This window comes from Orcinus orca, chromosome 20 (genome assembly GCF_937001465.1).
Source record: "Orcinus orca chromosome 20, mOrcOrc1.1, whole genome shotgun sequence".
Classification (NCBI taxonomy): Eukaryota; Metazoa; Chordata; class Mammalia; order Artiodactyla; family Delphinidae; genus Orcinus; species Orcinus orca.
The window spans coordinates 57,243,689-57,265,159 of record NC_064578.1 but is presented as its reverse complement, the minus strand read 5'-3'; the positions used below and the strand labels follow the sequence as shown (position 1 = coordinate 57,265,159).

At 47.5% G+C, this 21,471-nt stretch overlaps 1 protein-coding gene across 2 annotated transcripts; it reads right to left on the bottom strand.

Moving 5' to 3' along the window:
• Window positions 1-302: 302 nt before the first annotated feature.
• On the bottom strand, window positions 303-21,163 carry ZNF304 (zinc finger protein 304). 2 transcript variants are annotated; one of them, XM_049703256.1, is made up of 3 exons: window positions 20,629-21,163; window positions 7,762-7,888; window positions 303-5,892 (listed from the first exon to the last, which is right to left on the bottom strand). In XM_049703256.1, exons 1-3 carry the CDS (start codon window positions 20,641-20,643, stop codon window positions 4,067-4,069), a joined length of 1,968 nt encoding a protein of 655 aa, XP_049559213.1. In that variant the 5' UTR covers window positions 20,644-21,163; the 3' UTR covers window positions 303-4,066. The 2 variants fall into 2 exon arrangements, with proteins under 2 accessions (XP_049559213.1, XP_004283305.2); XM_004283257.3 differs by lacking the exon at window positions 20,629-21,163 and adding an exon at window positions 9,492-9,930.
• Between the last annotated feature and the right edge of the window lie 308 nt (window positions 21,164-21,471).

Sequence of the window (21,471 nt, the reverse complement as noted above, 5' to 3'; positions counted from 1 at the left end):
ATAATAAAGAATAGAACAAAACACTGAAACAGGAAACAGAAAAAATTTTTTTAAAAATCGATGAAAGAAAAAATGTTGGTTGTTTCAAAAGATCAACAAAATTGACAAAACTCTAAGTTGGCTCACAAAAAAAGAAGGCAACAAACTAACAAAGTCAGGAATGAAGACACTACAGAAATTAAAAGTATCATAAGGTAATATTATAAACAATCCTATTCCTCCCAAATTAGACAATTAAGTTAAAATGGACAAATTCCTAGAAGACACCAATGATCAAATCTGACATAAGTAGAGAATGTATATAGGACTATACAAAGTAGTTTTTATTGAAAATCTTCCCACAAGAAAATTCCAGGCTCAGGTGCCTTCACTAAGGAATTCCAGCAAGCATTTAAAAAAGAAATATCACTGATCCTTCAAAAACTCTTCCAGAAAAGAGGAGGAAACACTTCCCAACTTATTCTATGAGATCAGAATTACTGTGATACAGCAGCAGTCCCCAAACATTTTGGCACCAGAGACTCGTTTTGAAGAAGACAATTTTCCAATGGACCAGGTGGGAGGGTTGTTGGGGGGGGGGTGGTGGTTCAGGTGGTAACACGAGCCATGGGGAGCAGCAGGTGAAGCTTCGCTCCCCGGGTGCCCTCCCGCAGCTCGCCTCCTGTGGTGCAGCCCGGATCCTAATAGGCCACGGACTGGTACCAGTCCACGGCCCGGGGGTTGGGGAACCCTGTGATACAGAGGTATCAGAAGAAAACAAATATACAAACTCATTATTGTTCATCTATATAGATGTAAAATACATTAACAAAGTATCAGAAAACTGTCTTGGCAACATATACAAAGGATTATACAACATGATCCAGTGGGATTTGTCCCAGGAAAGGCAAGGTTGGCTTAACATTTGGATATCAATTAACGGAATAAACCATATAAATAAAATAAAAGACAACAAAAAAACCCCCAAAGCCACACGATGATTATCACAATAAATGGAGAAAACTGGAACAGAGAGTCTAGAAATACATCCATGCTAATACAGTCAAGTGATCTTTGAAAAGGGAGCAAAGGCAAAGGAATGGAGAAAGGATAGTCTTTTCAACACATAGGGCTTTAAAAAAGTGACCCAGACACAGATCTTACACCTTTCACAAATATTTTCACAAAATGGATAATAAACCTAAATACAAAACTATAGAATAGGGCTTCCCTGGTGACACAGTGGTTGAGAGTCCGCCTGCCGATGCAGGGGACACGGGTTCGTGCCCCGGTCCAGGAAGATCCCACATGCTGCGGAGCGGCTGGGCCTGTGAGCCATGGCCGCTAAGCCTGCGTGTCCGGAGCCTGTGCTCCACAACGGGAAAGGCCACAGTGGTGAGAGGCCCGCGTACCACAAAAAAACAAACAAAAACAAAAACAAAAACTATAGAATACCTAGAAGATAACACAGGAGACAATGAAGACCTTGGGTTTGGCAATGAGTTTTTAGATACAACACCAAACCACAATCCATGAAAGAAAAACCGAGTATTTTGGACTTGACTAAAATTTAAAAGTTCTGCTTTGCAAAAGACACTGTTAAAAGAATATTGAAAGATATTCGTCATATGTCGTTAGGGAATTGCAAATTAAAGCAACAAAAACATACTGTTACTACACACCTATGTGAATGGCAAAAATCGAAAACACTGACAACACCAAATGCTGACAGGGACATGGAGCAACAGAACTCTCACCTACTGCTCATGGGAATACAAAATGATACAGCCACTTTGGAAGACAGTTTCTTACAAAACTAAATATACTCTTACTATATGACCCAGCAAATCATGCCTTGGCTTGAAACCAAACAAACTGAAATCTGAGGTCTACAAACTTATGTCCTCCTACACACAATGCATATTGCAGGTTTATTCATAACTGCCAAAACTTGGAAGCAATCAAGATGTCCTTCAGCCAGTGAATGGATAAGCAAACTGTTACATCCATACAATGGAATGTTATTCAGTGATAACTTATAAGCAAATCTTCACAGCAGCTTTATTTGTAACAGCCAAACGCTGGAAATAACCCAAACATCCACTAACAGGCAAATGGATAAAAAACCAATTGTAGTATATCCATACAATGGAATAATACTCAACAATACAAATGAACAATACATGCAACACGATGGCTTAATCTCAAAATAGTTACAGTTAGTGAAAAATGTCAGAGTCCCCACTCCCCAGAAAGTATATACCATGATTCTATTTATATGAAATTCTAGAAAATGCTTGCTATTACTTGTGAACTGTGGGAAAGGGGGCCAGAAAGGACTGGGAGGAAAGGATTATAAAGGGATACAAGGAATCTTTTGGTTGTGTGGGATATCTCCATTATCTTGATGGTGTGGTCTCATCAGTATTTACACATGGTGAAACATAACACGTTTTACACTTTACATATTCAGTTTATTTCATGTCACCATACCTTAATGAAGATGTTAAGAACTAAATGTTCCCTATGAAAATCCATATTTACCATTCCTCTTGGAAAGTCACATCTGCCAACTGTTCTGGTTCTAGCATATCCCTCTCTCCACAGTTTAGGGGGATGAGCCCTGCCTCAGTATCAGCAATGAAGTCCACGTCCACTTCAGTCACTAGAAATGTTGGCTGGGTCAGAGAAGCCTGATCCCTGGATCTCTCATCAGTGCTGGGGTTCCTGCCTGTGCAGTGATGGCCATAACATCAACAGCCCAGGGAGGTACAGGAATCCACAAATCTTTAGATTATTTACTGTAACAGTGCATTGGCCGCAGGAGACTCAGACGGCTGAAGGTCCTGAGAATTTCTGTACTTTCATGCCATACAGCCAAAATCACATGGATGTTTATAGATGCCACTGTTAGAATAGACACACATCCTCTCACTAGCCACAGTCATCCCCACTCCATTATATCAGTGTTTCTGTACCAACTATGATTCCTACCTTGCCCTAAAGGGCTAAAGCCTTCCAGTCAATGATACTTGCCTATGAGATTCTGGACGTCAGGGACTGGCTCCTGTACAGGTCCAGGAGACAGAAATCCCTCAAAAGTGCTGGGGAATATGGGATATTCCCTAGGAACAAAGGACCCAATTCATGTTGCTTCCACAAGCACTGGAGATTTCCACACCAACTGTGCCCTCCTCAGAATGAACTCTGGGCTCACAGGAAATCCTGACTTCTAAGCCACAGGATTAGGTGCACAAAGCTCTTCAGACTTTTCTAGCAAGCCTTGGGCAACAATGCAAACTAGGCCAGACTAGACTGAGAGCTGTTCTCTACCACCCTGCTGTCCCTTCTGAGGCACATAACATTGGTGTCAACATAAGGTGTTCCTCCCTTCATGTCAGTAAAACCCAATTTTTTCTCAATCCATTAGACACAGTGAACTGACCTCCCGTGAGTAAAGACTGCCACAGCAGGCCTTTATCACTGCACAAACTAGAGTAGCACAGACAGGGAGTTCCAAAGTTGGGTGACTTGGGAGCAAGATAAGTAAGTCACAGCTATCATGTGACAGTCAACATTGTCCAGGAAGAAGTGAAATCTTGTCTGGAAATCCCCAGTAGACTCTGGTCCTTTCGGCCAGAGCTAGATCATGGTCACTCAGTACCCAGTCATGGGGAAGGAAATGAGGACCTTCTGTGCACTCAGAACATTCACAATCCCCTAGAGGGATCAGGAGAGACAGCACAGGGCTCCACCTTTCCTGAGCATATTGGAGTAACTGACAGACACTGTGGAAACTTAACACCAATGAGATGGCTTCCACCACAGGCACTGGCAGTGATATAACTGTCAAGAGCCCTGGACAGTTGAGGAAGTGCAATGCACCTCATGAGAGCTTCTCACCTATGTGGTACTTATCGGGAATCTCCCCGGGGTGGATGTACGATTGTACAAGGTTGACCTGCTGGCTCCCTCACAAAGGGCACTCACAGAGCTCTTCTCTGGTGTGAGTCCTAATACCTTGAACAAGGATACAGCACATTTTCTTCATTCATAAGGCCTTTCTCTAGCGTGAACCTTCTGGCTGCTAAACAAGTGTAACAGATGCAGCTAAAGGGCCATCAAAACTGTTGCATTCATGAGGCCCTTCGCCAGTGTGAACTTTCTGGTGCCGAACAAGATGGGAGCTTCTGCTATAGGCTTTCCCACATTCACTGCACACGTAAGGCTTCTCTCCAGTGTGAACCCTCTGGTGAAGGATGAGGCTAGAATTGCGGCTAAAGAATTTCCCACATTCACTGCACTCATAAGGCCTCGCTCCAGTGTGGACTTTCTTGTGCTGAACAAGATGGGAGCTACTAATGTAGGCTTTCCCACATTCACTACACACATAAGGCCTTGCTCCACTGTGAACCCTCTGGTGTAGAATGAGGCTAGAGTTGTGGCTAAAGCATTTCCCACATTCACTGCACTCATAAGGCTTCGCTCCAGTGTGAATTCTCTGATGCACAATGAGGTTGGAGCTATGGCTAAAGAATTTTCCACATTCGCCACACTCATAAGGCCTTTCTCCGGTGTGGATTTTCCGGTGCTGTACAAGCGTGTCTTTACGGCTGAAGGCCTTTCCACACTCACTGCACTCATAAGGCCTTGCTCCAGTGTGAATTATCTGGTGCTGAACAAGTGTGTCTTTGCAGCCAAAAGCCTTCCCACATTTGCCACACACATAAGACCTTGCTCCTGTGTGGACTCTCCTATGTTTAATGAGGCTGGAGTTATGGCTAAAGAATTTTCCACATTCTATGCACTCGTAAGGCCTTGCCCCAGTGTGAATTCTCCAGTGCTCAATAAGGTGAGAGCTTTGGCTAAAGAATTTCCCACATTCACTGCACTCATAAGGCCTTTCTCCAGTATGAAATCTCTGGTGCTGAACAAGTGTGTCTTTACGGCTAAAGGCTTTTCCACATTCAGTGCACTTATAAGGCCTTTCTCCGGTGTGAATTCTCTGGTGCTGAACAAGGTGGGAGCTTCTGCTGTAGGCTTTTCCACATTCGCTGCAGTCATAAGACCTTTCTCCAGTGTGGACTCTCTGGTGTTGTACAAGCGTGTCTTTGCGGCTGAAGGCCTTCCCACATTCACTGCATGTATATTGTCTTTTCCCATTGTGAAATTTCTGGTGGGTTTTTAGGTGGGACAGGTGAATGAAGGCCTTTCCACATTCCTTACACACATGTGATGTTTCTCCACTATGAATTTTTGTGTGATGAATAAGAACTGATTTCTCCTTGGACAGATTTCCACATGGTAGGCACCTAAAAGCTCGCACTTCAGCCTGAGTTATCTGGTTGTCAAGGAGAGTGAAGGTGTTCAGGAACGTTTTCCCATTGTCACTGCAATTGAGAAGCATCAGTTCATCATGGTCTCCCTGGTGTCGCCCGAGTCTGGAGCTTTGTGGAAAAGGCTCCATGAACTCAGCCTTTTTGCATGGACTCATTCCATTGTAAGTGCTTTGGTACTGGAACAGGTCAGAGCTACCTGGCAAGTCCATCCCTTCCTCCCTGCAAGTAAAAGGTCTCCCTAACATGTGGACAGCACAGCTCTTCACAAGTGAGGCCCCATCATCACCCCTTCTGACAGGATTCTTCCCACTATATTGCTTCTGGTGCTGATAAAAGTTTTCACTGAACAGGAATCCTTGCCCACAGGGGTCACATGTGTACAGTTTCTGTGCAGGGCATGATCCCTGGTGTTCAGCCAGGTGCAAAATGTCTTTCAAGAGTGGGTCACATATCTCACACGGCTGGGCTTTCTGGATAAATGGACATGACTCAGGAGTCCTGACCTCTGACACTCCTTCTACAAAAACGCTCTGCTCAGAAGGGGCCTCCTCATTGTCTGCTTCACACCAACAACCTGAAATCAAAGAAATTCTAGTGAAGGACATGTTGACTTTGGTGGGAAGCAGCAACTCCATCACATAGGTATGTGTGACACACCAATGAATGAGTCCACTGGCTTTTGGCAGGATGAGGGAGCCAGGATCAGGAAGGGCTCACTGTCAGTCATGTGCCTCTAAAGATCACAGTATGAAGGAACTCTAACGATGGGTAAAGACACAATGATGTTGGACAGTACTGGAAGTAGAGGCGAGGTCTCCAACTCACTCCTCTACAAAAGCGTTTCAGCAGGGCCTCGGCTGCTGGTGTCAGGTGAGCTCTGTGCAGAAAGCTGTGTCCAGGCCCAGGAAAATCTGATTGCAAGTAAGTAGCTGGTTCTTAAGGACTACATATGGATATGTGCACAACTCATGACACATTATAGTAGCCAGTGTTGCTGAGCACTGCGGACGGAGAATGAGTGAGAGACATGGAGGCCAGAGAGGTGGGGAAACAGCCAAGGGATGGAAGACAGAAATGTCAAGTGCCAAGAACGGGGAAGGAAAGGGAGAAGTGAGGTACTGCTATGTGCCTTGGCAAGAAAACACTGGTGAACACAAAGCAGGTTGATGGTACGATATGAACCCAGCCCTAAGATCGCTCTCTTTCAGCTCCCATGCAGCAGGGACAGGCCCTCTCTGGCCTCTCTCACTGTGGCTGGAGTCAAGGCTCCCTGTCAGGAACCCGGGGCTTCCTGTCCCTCTCCAACTGGAAAACTACATGTGATCAGGAAGATGGAAGTTGTAAAAAAATCATAGGGCAGATGGGTGGCCCAGGTAGACCCATTCCACAGAGAAGAAGAGAATATGTTTTTAAAAAAGGAGAGAGAGAAAAACCCGAAGGAGGATTTGGCGGAACATCCCTGTGTCTGCCACAAGCAGTGACCATGTCAGTACCTACAATTCCTGGCATAGTCATGCCCCAGGAAATCTCAGCCAGAGGACAGGGGCAGAATATGGACGCAGAGGCATCATGGATCTGGAAGTGCCCAACCGAGGCAGAATCTGTGAAGCAGACTGAAAGAGCCCTGAACTCCTAACCTGATCCTGAAAGACTTTGGGCAGAGGTGTTGGGACTGCTCAGCGAGGGAGGGGACACCACACACGGCCCAGCCTCGGCACCCACAGTGCCTACTCTGGGAACCAAAGAAGGGAAGGAGAAGAGTCACTGATCTGGCTGGACCGAAAGACCTGCCCCAAGGGAAGTGGGGAAAAAGCAAACCCCAAGGACACTGGAGCGGGCATGAGGGCCTGTGGAAGGCAGCCTCTCCAATGGCCCCCAAGAATGCCTACCTCCCAGTATTCCCGCCCCTGTGTAGGCCGCTTCCCTTGACCATAGGCGGGACTGATTGACCCATTTGAATAGGGCAAAAATGATGGGATCATTTTCTCCAAGTCAGGTTAGAAAAAGACCAGTCATCATCCTGGACATTCTCTCTCGCACACTTGCTCAGAGAAGGCACGTTATGAGGTGCACTACATGTTATGAGGTGCACTACAGAAAGGCCACCATGACAAGGAACGGAGGGAGGCCTTTGACCAACAGCCAGTTGGAACTAATTCTCACAGTTCAACAAGCCGCAAGAAACTACATCTTGGAAACACAAAACATGAGTGAATTTGTAAGTGGATTCTTCCTGAGAATGGCCTTCAGATGAGAACACAGGTTTGGCTGACAGCTTGACTGAAACCTCATTAGAGACCCTGAGCCAAAAGCACCCAGGTAAGCTGTGACGAGCGAGGTTCCTGATACACTGAAAGTTACATAACGCATTTTAATTGTTTTAAGTCACTAACTTTTGGAGTAATTTGCCATGTACCAATAGATAACTGAAACAGGGACTTACCCAGCGAGGCCACAAGTGCAAAGTTCTCCAGCATCACATCACGGTACAGGAGTCTCTGAGCTTCCTCAAGGAGCTCCCACTCTTCCCGGGAGAAGTACACGAACACATCCTCGAAGGTCACACAGCCCTGCCACGATGGGGACAATTGAGCCCACGGACAACAGGACTCCCCAGTCTACCCATTAACCTATCCCACCCCGGTCCTCCCCAGCCTCCCAATTCAGAGGCGATACTAGGCCTTGACACAACTATTGCCTGCTCTCTCCTGTCCCTCTGATCACTGTGTGCAGCCCAGAGCAGAACCAGGCAGGTGGGCAGATATATATTATATAAGCTATGGGTCTTGCATGAAGGGCACAAAACACTCTCCTGCTGGCATCCTCAAGAACATGCCTCCCAGAAACAACTAAGGCCATCAGGTCACACTCCTCCCAACATGTGTCACTCTGAACCACACTTTCCTCATATCTGGGACCACACCCCATTAATACTGACAAACTTCTGATCCACAACATATGCACCTCCAAGGCAACCCCCACTCCTGAAGCCACTCTGCATACAGTATCCAGGAAGTACTCATGTCTTTTATGACAGGCACCACTGCCACCCAGGTGCCTGAGCACGATGCCAAGTCCTCAGGACCCAGTTTCCACTTTCTTTGCCACCATCAACACTTATGTGGACTATTGCAGTAAGCTCCTCCCTCATGCCCACACTCCATTCTCAATTAGACAGCAGCCAGAGGGAGCCTGTTAAGATCCGATTCAGAGCGTCTCTCTTCTGCTCCAAATCGTCAATGTTTTTCAACACCATCAGAATAGAAACCCAGCTCCTCAGCCTGCCATTCTTGCCTGACTCCTGGCCCTTTTCCCAACAGACATAATGAAGACCTGTGGTTCCTTGAGGACTCCCAACTCAATCTTACCTCCAAGCATTTACACATGCTGTTCCTGGGTCTAATACACCCTTCCAGTCCTCATCCCATTGGCTACCAGAAGCAGGAACCTCTTCATATAACTGTTAGCTTAGATTCAGGATACTGGGCTAGAAAGGACCCCTCCTTTAAGGCCCCCAGACTCAAGTGCAGGGAGAGGGACAGGTGAAGAGTCCCAGTATCTCACTATGTCTCATCAGAAAATCTCCAACGACCCTAGTTTAAAAACATATACAAAATCCATACACCTCTCTAACCTCCACTGCCACCACTCTGGTCCACCCACCATCAACACTCACCTGGACTACTGCAGTAGACTCCATCCTGGTCTCCCTGCCCACTCTCAGGCTTCCTCAATCTTTCCACTCTGCTACAAGAGGAAGCCTGTTAACACCTATGTCAGATCACCTCCCTTCTCTGTTACAAACTTTCTATGGCTCCCGCCACCATAGAAAAGAGGCCGAGCTCCTCAGGCTGCCATTCCAGGCCTGATCCCTGACTGCCTGCTCTCTATTCTCAACAAACGTAACAGAGACCTGCGGTTTCCTGAACACTCCTAATTCATTCTCACCTCCAACTGTTCGTACCAGTTGGCTCCTGGGCCTTGGAAACCATTTCACGCCTCACCCCATCAACACTGGGAATGGGAAACTCGCCACATATCCACCGTCAAGGACCGCCCTTCACCGCCTTTATACTCAAGAAAAGGGAGCGATGAAGGCGAAGTGCTGAAAGCCCTAGAACACACTATCCCTTACACCTGAAGCGGTGAGGGCTCGAGGGACCCTCCACTCACCTGAGCCCGGTCCATAAGCGTCGCGGCCGCCATGGGATCCTCTGAGCAGAACCGGGTCGAGAAACTGGCGACTGGAGCGGGCTCTGCGGGAGCAGCCGAACGCCCACCCCACACTGGGCGAAGTGGCCTCGGGACGACTATCGCATTCAGAGCCCCAGGCTCCCCCTTGTAGAAAGGCGCTCAGGCTCAGGGTGCCGTCTCTGGAAGCGGACGAGGACGGAGGGCGGGTGCGAAGACCTCGGGAAGAGCGCAGCCCCGGCTGACACCTCCGCGCAAGGCGGCCCGTAACACGACGGGGACCATGGATCCTAACAACGGGGCGGAGGGAGGTCCTATCCTTTCTACTGTCCTTCCCGGTTAGCTTCCGAAGAGCCGCACGGAAGGCGGACCCCAGCCAGGCCTCCCAGCCTCCACAGCCACTCTAGACAGCCCTGGCGCAAGCAAAAGACGTCACGGCCGCGACGCCGGAAGTCCCGCCTCTGCCGGCAGGGGCGTCAGGAAACGCCCATCTTCCGGACTGTCATTGGCGCAGCACGGATGCGTCGGGCACAGACTTATGGGTAAAGGAATTTGTGTCCTCCATCCAAGCAGGTAAGGGGTACTTTTCCGGCTCTCCCCGGAGGCAGGTAGAGGGAGAAAGGTCGGGGAGGAATTGGGTCGTGGAGGGCCAGAGCTCTTCTTAAAGGCGACGCGTCCAGATTTCCGTGGTCACCTGTGACAAAGCCGGGTCCTCCGCCGTCTCCAGCAGGTGGACCATTCTTTCATCCTGGGAGAACTGCTTCACCTCCGAGTTTTGGGGACTGAGATTTAAATTGAACGATGAAGGGAATTCCCTGGCCCTCCAGTGGTTAGGGCTCCACGTTTCCAGTTCGGGGGCGTGAGTTTGACCCCTGGTCGGGGGAACTAAGATCCCGCAAACCGCGCGGGCCGGCCAAAAAAATAATTGAATAATTAATATCCCTCCTGCGGTATTCGGGTAGTAACATATGGTCCTCCTATTCCTTGCTACCCAAAATTGGGTTAGCAGCACTTGTGAACTTACTGAAAATGCAAGTTCTCGGATCCAACCTACACCTTCCGACACAGAAACCCCCCGGAGGTGGGAGCTCTTATTAAAAGTCATGACCACCTCCCTCCCCCAAAGTACGACAACTAAAATGGAAAAATACTACAACCTACCTCATGGGAAGTGAGATGAAACATGCTTAGCACAAGGCCTGCTGCTAAATATACACAAGCTATTTATTGTTATTATTCATCATCTCCACAAGTTTCTCACATATACAGCTATAAGAGGTTGTCAGAGGCCTCTCTTTGCAGAATCACTGATCACGTTTTTTAAAACAGAAAATACAATCACTCCCTGAGTCAGCAAGTAGCGTTATAGATAATGGTAAAAATTTTGCATAGAGCACACCTGTATACCTGTAGGTTCATTCTACTTTTTTCTTTAAACATTAGATGAAGAAGTCTTGTCAAAGGGATGCATTTTTACAGACCGTATGATTCAAATTAGAACTATGAAGACTAATTGCTCTTAGGCTTAAGTGGGCAGTGGAGTTAACACAGTTTCATATCATGGTATACTTCATAAGATGACATCATAGTTCATGTCTAATTCACAAGAACAAAGACTCAAACTCCTCTTGCCTTCCCCTCTAACTCTCAGGGCAGGCAGACCTAGGTACAAATGTATGATCATGACATGGTCCAGTCTGATATCTAGTGGCTCAAGGTCACCAGGTCTGGTCCTCCTTCTCTTCAGCTCCCAAAGGAGCAATAATTCGTGGGGAGGTGTGAAAACTGGAAACAGTGAGGTCCAAAGAGGCAACCCCAGGAAGGAACATAAATGAGAAGATAAACTGAAGACACATTATTCACAATCACTCCTGGCCATTTCCATTGGCCAAAATTTATTTGCATGGTCCCAAATTAAATAAGGGAAGCTGGGACATGACTGTCCTCTTAGGTGTCCAGGAGGAGAAAACAGTATTGGTGAATGACTAGCCAGTTTCTAGCACAATCCTTGATTTGATCACCAGACACCCATTTTTTATTCATCTTCTACATTCTACACTCTTACACCCTCATTCATGTGACCAGATCATAATTTGTTTAAGCATGTTCCCATTTATGGTTGAGTGAGTTGTTTCAACCTCTTGGCTGTTATCAATAAAGTTGTTATAAAGCTTCATGTATATATATTTTGGAGAAAAAAAATGCCCTAATTTCTAATGGGTATACGCTTAGAATTGGAGTTGCTTGGTTATAATATATACATATGTTGAAATTTAATGGTAATCTTGACACATAAGAGTTAAAACTGAAATTAATGAAAGCACTGTGAGAATTAATTGGCATGTGGAATTTGCAGTACAGACTGTTGATATATTATCATCATTTGTAAATTGTGTGCTATGCATCCTTTATATCTGTAAAGTTTGTAATGAATTTATGTAATCTGTGCACTTTCTTCTTAAGAGCAGGTGTTAAACATTTATTATCACATTCCTATGTGTACAGATCTGATTATCTGCATTTGGGAACGCCTGTGTAATTGGGTATGTGACCGAGTGAGCTCTTGTATGTCTCTCTGGATGGCTATACCTATTTATGTATGACCATTTGTACATCTGCTTCTGTCAACATGGCTGTGCAAAGGTGTCTACCTTTGGCTCTGTACATGGAGCCCTCTCTCAATGTACCTGTTTCGGCTGTCCCTGTGATCTCCTGTGTAGTCTTTCTGTGTGTCTAGGAGTTTCTTTCTCTGTGTCTCCATACTCTTTCTGCATGCCTGTGCCCGTGTCTGCACGTACATGTTTGTGCCAATGGGTGCATCTGCCTTTTGCCCATGCATGTCCCTGTGAGCACCGTTCTTGTTATGTATGGGATTTGTGTGCACACGTGTCTGGGTGTCTGTGTCTGTTTTCATGTGTGTGTCTTTAGTTAATATAAATATATCCTCTCTATTCTGTTTGTGTCCTGGTGGGAATTTGTGTGTGCATCTGCATAGGATTTTGTGTCCCACATATGTGTCTGTGCACATCTGCCGATTCATTTTTGGGGAGTCCTATGTGTGATGGTCCTGTAGAGTCCACTCCTGGTCTATACATGTCCCACGGCGTGTCTGGGTGTGCCCTGCGTGTGCCTCCCTCTAGGTGCCTATGCTGACCCCATGTCCCTTGTTCTGCCCTAGCCCAGTCACCATAAGGGGACCTCTTAGTGCCACTCAGGCTCTGCAAGCAGTTGGGCACTCCTGGAACAGGGTGTCTGCTGGGATATCTGTGCCCTCAGCTTGTCCCAACTCAGAATTCACCTGCTCTGAGAGGCCTCTCTGACCAATCCCCAGGCCCTGGCCTCAGAGTTCCCTACACTGAACTTTCACTTTCTCAAGTGCCCCAGGATCACTCCCACACCCCCATCACTGCACAGGATGTTCCCTCTGCCTAGAACTCTGTGTGTGGTGCTGATCTGTATTACAGGTTTAAATTATATGCCATGGAAGGGGTTATGACTGGAAGGGGGAAAGCAGAGTTCAGGGGGATCCTGGGGGCCAGGCTGGTGGTCTGGCACTCACCTCTGAACTCTGGGTTTCTCCTGTTGAATATTGTTCACCTAAAAGAAAGACTGCCATATATTGCTCCAGCAAAGATTGGCTTACTCAGGGTCAGCTGAGAATTGTAACTCGGAGTCTGCAACCATGGCGAGCCACCAGGCAAGGACCTGCACAGCAAAGGTAGAACACTTTTATAGAGGTAAAAAGTAAATTAAGAGGGCTGTAGTAAAGAAAGAGTCGAGGGCTTTTCACTGGCTGAGTCCTTGCCAAGAAAGAGGAGGAGTCTTTCTTCTTCCTGTTGAGCTCTGCTGTCAGTTGCAGGGTGTGAGAGTTTCCCCTGCTGGCCTCCTTTTTTTTTTTTTTAATGTTTTATTTTATTATTATTATTTTTTTTGGCTGTGCCACATGGCTTGTGAGATCTTAGTTCCCAGACCAGGGATGGAACCTGGGCCCTGGCAGTGAAAGCGCCGAGTCTTAACCACTGGACCGCCAGGGAATTCCCTCCTGACTCTATTTAACCTAGGTTTTTATTTACTATTTTTTACAATATAAACAAGTTCACAGAACACCAACATCAGTCAGGGCCACTCAGTGACCATGATGAAATGAGACAATGACAAAACCACCCTATCATCATATCTGAGCACAGACAACCAGAGTCCTGTGCAAACAAGCAGATAGCCCCCTCTCCTGGGTAACATGAGTGACAGCTGCATCTTCCAGTAGCTGCTGCTTTAGTGCCGCTGCCTTCCCCTGCCTTGTAAATAACAAATTTCAGGATATCTGATCATAAAACCAACTCCGTTTCCTGACAGCATCCAGTTCAGACCAAAGCTCCATTTCCTTAAACTCTTCTCCAAATCACTGAACACAAGCCCAGAGCCTAGAAAATGTCCTAACACCTACATACTGAGGGCCCCACATTTCCCACGGTGTGGTAACCCACACTGCAGCACACCAATAAACCTCACTGCTCCACCACAGGTGTCAGACACGTTCCTGGTGCTGGACGCACTAGCACCACATATCTGCAGACTCGAATGACCCCCAAACTCCAGACTGCACATCCAACTAGATCGACATTTCCTCTTAGATGTCTAACACGCATCTCAAACTGCACGAGTACAAAACCCAACTCATCTCTCCCTGCCCTGCTCTCACTGCCCACCCCTCTCCCCTCTACGGCTGCAGTGACTGTCAACTGGTTCCTGCACCAGACAATGCTCTTGTCAGTCTGTGTTGACACCTGTTACCTTTGCTGGAGATGTTCTTCTGCGACTCCAACCCTGCCTGGGGGTCCTGCATCATTCAGGGGTCTCCACATCAAGCTCTTCCTTCTTTCTAATTTGCTTCCTAAGCTTTAGTTCAATGTCCATCTTCCCATTTTACACACAAGAACACTGAACCCCGAGGATAAGTGACAAGACCAAGGTCATGTGGTTGGGGATAGGCATGGTGGAGACAGGCTGCAACCCCAATCAATCCCAACTCCAAACTCTGAAGGAAATAAAAACAGGTTTTTAAAGAGATATATGCACTTCCATGTTTATTGTAGTTCACAATAGCTGGGATATGGAAACAACCTAAGTGTCCATCAATGGATGAATGGATAAAAATGTATATATACCTACAATGGAATACTACTACTCAGCCTTGAGAAAAAAGGAAATTCTGCCATTTTCGACAACACAGATGGACCTTGAGGATGTTATGCTAAGTGAGATATGTCAGACAGAGAAAGACAAATACCGTACAATATCCCTTATATGTGGAATCTAAAAAGACAAAACAAAACCAAAAACTGAACTGGAAAACAGTAGAATGACGTTTACCAAAGGCTGGAGGTGGGTGAGGGGATGGGAGAGGTGATGATGTTTAAGGGTACCTACTTACAACTAATAATTCCTGGAGATGTAATATAAAGTACAGGATTACAGACAACAAAACAGCATTATAAACATTAAACTTGCCAAGAGACAAGATCTTATTTGTTCCCACCACTAGAAGAAATGATACTTCTGTGGCACAACAGAGGCTAAGGCTACAATGGCACTCATACTGCAATATAAATGTATCGAATTAAATATGTTGTACATTCTTAAACTTACACACCGTTATGTCAATTATATCTCAATAATTAATGAATAAATTAAAAAATGAAAATGAAGCCTTAAATGGTTTTAAGCGGTACACTAAAATGTACCCATTCATAAGTGTGTCCTTATCTCCTTAGATCTAATTTTAAACAACATTCTTAGTATCCTAATTTCTTTTAAGTTTTAAATGCTTTATAATTCAAGGCTTCACATAAGACAATATTTTGTAACAAATAAATATTTGCAGGGCTGTTCTCAAGTGTCCAGCTCTCCAGCTCTCCTGGCATGGCATGGCAGACAGTGCATATGTAGTAATTTAGGTGTTTACCTCTCAAACACTGCTCCTCCCCTGCCACCCAATAACAACAAAAAACAACCAATAAATTGTCACAAGTTTGTCAGGAAAACTGGAAAGAAGTCATAAATATATTTTCCTGTTACATCTACTTCTTTTCTTCTTCCTCCCTTGTTTTTGTCTTTTAAATATTCCTGTGGTTGCTTTTTCAGTGTATACTAAGGGTAGAGCTATAGCTGAAGATTTTTGAAATTGCACAATAGTCACTGGTTCTCTCTCCTTTATAAATTCTCAGGTGCAAAGTCCTAGGATGGGTCCATTTCCAGTATGACTCTTTAGATGATAATAAGTGATGATTGGCCTCAGAAGATTTTCTCACAGCAATGACACTTACATGGTTTCTCTTTGGTATAATTTCTCAGAGTAAGACGTTTCCTCTGGTCAGATGATTTTCCTTAGGAGTTACATTCGAAAGGTCTTTCCCCAGTATGAGTTCTCTGATATCACAATAAGTCCACTTGTGAAAGGCTTTCCCCCATCTCTTACGCTCATATGGTTTCTCCCCAGAATGAATACTTCGAGGCTTGGTGAAGGATGAACGAAGGCTGAAGGACTGTCCACATTCACTATATTCATGGGGTTTCTCCTCAGTGTGATGCTTCATGTGTTGAGTCAGGGAAGAGCTGTTGTGAAAGGCTCTCTGATATTCTTACACTCAAAGGGTTTCTGTCCATTGTGGATCCTATTAGGCCAGATAGAAAAGGGTGAATGAAGGCCTTTCCACATTCATTGCACTCAGGGATCCTCTCCTGTGAGAACCCTCACATGATGAGTGAAAAAAACAGCTGTCAAAAAGGGTTTACCCGCATACTTTGCATTCGAAGTGACTTTTTCTGGAGTGGGAAATATTATTTGGGATAAAAACAGACCTGACACAAGAGACTTTCCCACATTCTTTGCATTCATAAGGCTTCTCCTCAGTGTGAATCTGTTGTAGCTGCATGAGCTCTGACCTGCAGTTGAAGGCCTTCCCACAGTGGAAGCAGTCACGTGGTTCTGCTAAGCATAAATCCTCATGAGTTGACCGAGGTCTGCCCTCTTGAGAAAGGCACGTCAACGTTTGTTAAACCATTTCCCACATTTCTTCCACTTGCAGAGATTCTTCCCTGCGTAGATCATGGAAGTTTTACCTGGTCCATGTTGAGTTCTGTTCATGAAAAGCATCTCCCGGAGGATTGCTCTAGTAAAACTCCTGAGTGCAGATTATCATCTGTCCTCACACCATTGTGTTCAGAGCTCATCCTCCGCAGAAAACTCTCCTTGTGGGAAACTGTCCCTGGGTTCTTCCTGCAGTTCTAATGGCCCTCACTGTTTCCTGGTTTGCCCCCAACAGAGAGTTAAAGAATCAAATGACCCTGGAGCAACATTCCCTCCATGAGGGCAGCTAAGAAGCTTTATGGCCTGAGGTTGTGCCTTCTGGCCTAACGGGAATCCAATACCCAAAACGGCCTATTAGTGAGGACAGCAGAGAATAAGCTCCCAAAACTCCGGTGTGGCTTCTCCCCACTGTGAGGGGCAAGGTGCTGGCCAAGAAGTTCTTCTGACCCTCCCTGCAAGTGAAGGCCTTCTCTGATACACTGGATCTGCAGCACTTCACAAACGAGGCCTGGATTTTCTCTTCTGAAGACTCGACTCCACTGCTTCTGCATTCAGTCAAGGTTTAAACTATACAAAAAGTCTCTCCTCCATGATTCACATGTTGGGAGTATGAGTGCTGCCCAGATGGTGTTCCCTGTGGCTCAGCCAGGTGCAAAAATGTCTTTCAAGACTGGGCCACACATGTCACAGGGGTGAGCCTTTCGGGTGGAAGGATCTGCCTTGGGAGTTCTCATGTGTGACACTCTCACAGAAACTCCCTGCTCAGAAAGTGCAGCCACATCCTCCACTCCATGCCAACAACCTGAAAAAAGATGAATGCTGGTGAAGTCCATGTTCAGTTGGTAGCAAATGGCATCCAGTAACAAATATGTGTCTGATACAACTGGCAACTAGTCTATGGGATTATGGGCATCATAGGGGACCCAGAATCAGGATGAGGAAGGGCTGCTGTGTGCTGTGGGCCTCTAAAGCTTAAAGAATGAAGGACAGGTTTCCCTGGTGGCGCAGTGGCTGAGTCCACCTGCCGATGCAGGGGACATGGGTTTGTGTCCCAGTCTGGGAAGATCCCACATGCCACGGAGCGGCTGGACCCGTGAGCCATGGCCGCTGGGCCTGCGTGTCCAGAGCCTGTGCTCCGCAATGGGAGAGACCACAACAATGAGAGGCCCGCCTACCGCAAAAAAGAAAAAAAAAGAATGAAGGAAACCTTGCAGGAGAGGATACCAGGATGGGATACAGTGTGAGCAAGAGAGGCATGCTCTCTGAATGACACTTTGCAAATGATCTCCCAGCAAGGCTCCTGGTTCCTTGTGACAGGTGAGTGCTATGAAAAAGGGTCTAGCCAGGACCAGAAAAATCTGGCCAGATAGAACATTTAGTGTTCAAGGAAAATTTAAGGATATGTGCACATCTCGTGACACGTTAAAAGAAACCCAGTGCTGTAGAGTTCCGCATGGAGCAGCAAGAGAAGAGCAGATAAGATGTGCGACTAGAAAGGGGGGTGGGACTAACAGGTACCTAAGGTCAGAGTAAAAGTGACAAATGAGCAAGGCATCAAAATTGGGGAAGGAAAAGTGGGATAAGTTTCGCCACTGGTGTTGCCAACTAAACACTAGTAGACGTGGCACAAAGTGCTGGTATAAAGTGAAGCCAGCCCTGGGCTTCCCTGGTGGCACAGTGGTTAAGAATCTGCCTGCCAGTGAAGGGGACACAGGTTTGAGCCCTGGTCCGGGAAGATCCCACATGCCGCGGAGCAACTAAGCCTGTGCACCACAACTACTGAGCCTGCACTCTAGAGCCCACGAGTCACAGCTACTGAGCCCACATGCTGCAACTACTGAAGTCTGTGCTCCACAGCAAGAGAAGCCACTGCAAGGAGAAGCCCATGCACCGCAAGGAAGAGTAGCCCCTGCTCGCCACAGCAACAAACCCAACACAGCCAAAAATAAATAAATAAAATAAATAAATTTCTAAATATATAAATAAATAAATAATAAAATAAAATAAAGTGAAGCCAGCCCTGATTCCTGCACCTTCTGCTCACCAGGCCTAGGCCTCCTCCAGGTCTTCTCTGCTGTGACTGGAGCCACGTCTACCTTCTCAGGCACCCTGGGCTCCCCTCTGGCTCCAGCTGGGTGGCTCCATGAGACCTGGAAACCGCAAGTCCTGATGGGAAGGAAGAGCTGGTGAGTGGTCAGCACTGACCTAGGGAGACACTCTCCGCAGAGAAGATAATTAAATACTAAAAAAAAAGAATCTTGGAAGAGGGCTTACAGGAAGAGCTCAGTGTTCACCACAAGGAGTAACCATATCAGTGCCTGCAATTCCATGTCAGACCTTGGAAAATTAGAGGAAGGAGGCAGAACTTGGGCCAGGGATTTGGACAGACACCTAGCCAAGGAGCGGCCAGGCCATCTGGAATCTCTGGGGCAGAGGGGAAGACTGCAAGACTTCTCACCCCCAAATTCTTCATCTCAAAGCTTTGGGGCAGTACAGGTTGGTGGTGCACATCGCCCAGCCCTGATACTCACACTACTTACCCCAGGGAACCAAGGAAAGAAGCCGTGCCGTGACAGAACTGTGAGACAGAACTGCCCCTTGAGAAAAACAAAAGCCAGCCCAGGAAACTGGGAATCATGTCCTTGTTAACTCCCTCCTGCTGAGTGTTGGCTGGACCTAAAAATTACTTTCTAATGAATAGAATATGGCAAAAACGATGAGATGGCACTTGCGAGATTAGGTGATAAAAATACCAGTTTCTATCTTGGATGCTGTTTCTTGCTCATTATCATGGCTATCAGCTGCCTTGTTGTGACCTGGTTATGGAGAAGACAACATGGCAAGAAACTGTGGGAGGGTTCTGGCTAGCAGCCAACAAGGAAATGACTAGTCTAACCAGGTGAGCTTTCAGATCAGATGGCAGCCCTGGGCAGCTTGCCAGCAAGGTCATGAAAGACCCTGAGCTAGGGGTATCCAAGCAGGATATGCCTGATTCCTGACCGAAACCAACTGTGAGATAAACGTTTGTCTTTCCAATGCACTTAGCTTTGGAGTAATTTGCCATGTAGCAACACATAACTAAAACAGAGACTTACCCAGTGATGACACAAGTGCAAAGTTCTCCAGCATCACATCACGGTACAGGAGTCTCTGAGCTTCCTCAAGGAGCTCCCACTCCTCCCGGGAGAAGTACACGAACACATCCTCGAAGGTCACACAGCCCTGCCACGATGGGGACAGTTGAGCTCACGGACAACAGGACTCCCCAGTCTACCCACTCACCTAATCCCCCCACCCCGTCCCTCTCCTCCCCGGCCTCCCAGCTCAGAGGCGATGCCAGGCTTGGCACCACTAGTGCCTGCTCTCTCCTCATGTCCCTCTGATTACTGTGTCCAGCCCAGAGCAAAACCAGGCACGCGGGCAGACAAAATACTATCTCAGCTGAGTATGGCATGACAGACCTCAAACACTCTCCTGCCAGCCAGTCCTCCTGGTGTCATCCAGAGCCTACCCCCGAGGCACAACTACACTTAGGCTCAATCTTCCCCCACAAGCCCCCAGGACTTGGGCCTTAAGGCTGTCTGTTCACCCTCCTCCCCGGTCTCCCTGCCTCCTCCCTCACTTCCACAGTCTCCACTGTGCAGCCAGAGGAAAGCTTTCCAATGAATTATGTGTTAAATCACCTCCACCTTCTGTCCAAACTTTCAGAAGGGAGGTCTAGCTCCTCGGGCTGCCATTCCAGGCCTGACTTCTGCCCGGCTGCTCTGTTCCCTGATCACTCCCAACTCAGTCTCACCGAGTATTTGCACATGCACTAGGACACCGTTCTGATATTTACTCCCTTGGTTGCCAGTAGAGGAAACTATGCATAAAATCCTTGGTCTGAATTCAGTACCCTGCGCCACAAGTGACTCCCTCCAGAGACTCCACGACCAAGAACTGGGAGAAGAAAAGGCAGAGTCCCAGGACACCATCAGCTATCGCAAGGGGCGGGGACCATGAGGGTGTGGCCCTGGGTGACCCTCCACTCACCTGCGCTGGATTCATCAGTGCTGCTGCACCTGCCACCGCCAAAGGACCCAGTGGGCTGAATGGGGCCCTGAGAGGCGGGAGACCAGGGCGGAGTCACCTCGGGCTGCGTGTCACACTCCGAATCTCGCTATGAAATGTCAAACGCTCGAAAGGCCCAGGCCGCCGCCTTCGGGGGCCCTGTCAACGGAGCGCGTGAGAAGACCCGGGAAACCGTGAGGTCCCGGCAGGGCCTGGCAAACACGAGGCGCGAAGTCGCCTGTCCCACGGACGGGGACACAGTGTCACAGTGAAGGAGCCGGGGCTGGGGGCGTCACGGCTCGGACAAGGTGCGGAGATAGCCTCCGGCACCTCGCTCTCCTTCCCCGTCCTGCCCTAGAGATGCGGCCCCAGTGCAACGCTCGAGTCCACGTGGCCGCCGTCCAACCAGCACCCGCTCACGGACGGATGTTCTCCAGCAGCGAGGCCGGAAGTCCCGCCCCGAAGCCGAAGGAAACGCCCCCCTCCTAGGTCGTGATTGGCCTAGGGCTGGGGGCGGTAGCGCCGGTGGCATCCACTTTTGGGTTACGTAGTTAACGCCCAGCCTGTGCCCACGCGCGTGCGCCATTTCCCTTCTCCATGGCGACGGCCCAGCGGCACCGCGGGAAGAGACTGGGAAATAATTTAGCTCCAGGAATCCTCATACGGGGTGGGGCGGGGCTTCGCTTCCTTTTAAAGAAAAGTGCCCAGATTTCCGTAGGCCTGGGGGTAATGCCCCGCCCTCCCTAATCGTGCCACCGCAGGACCTGGGAACCTGTTAGCAATGCAAGCTCTGGGGCCTTACCCAGACCTAGAGAATCAGAAACC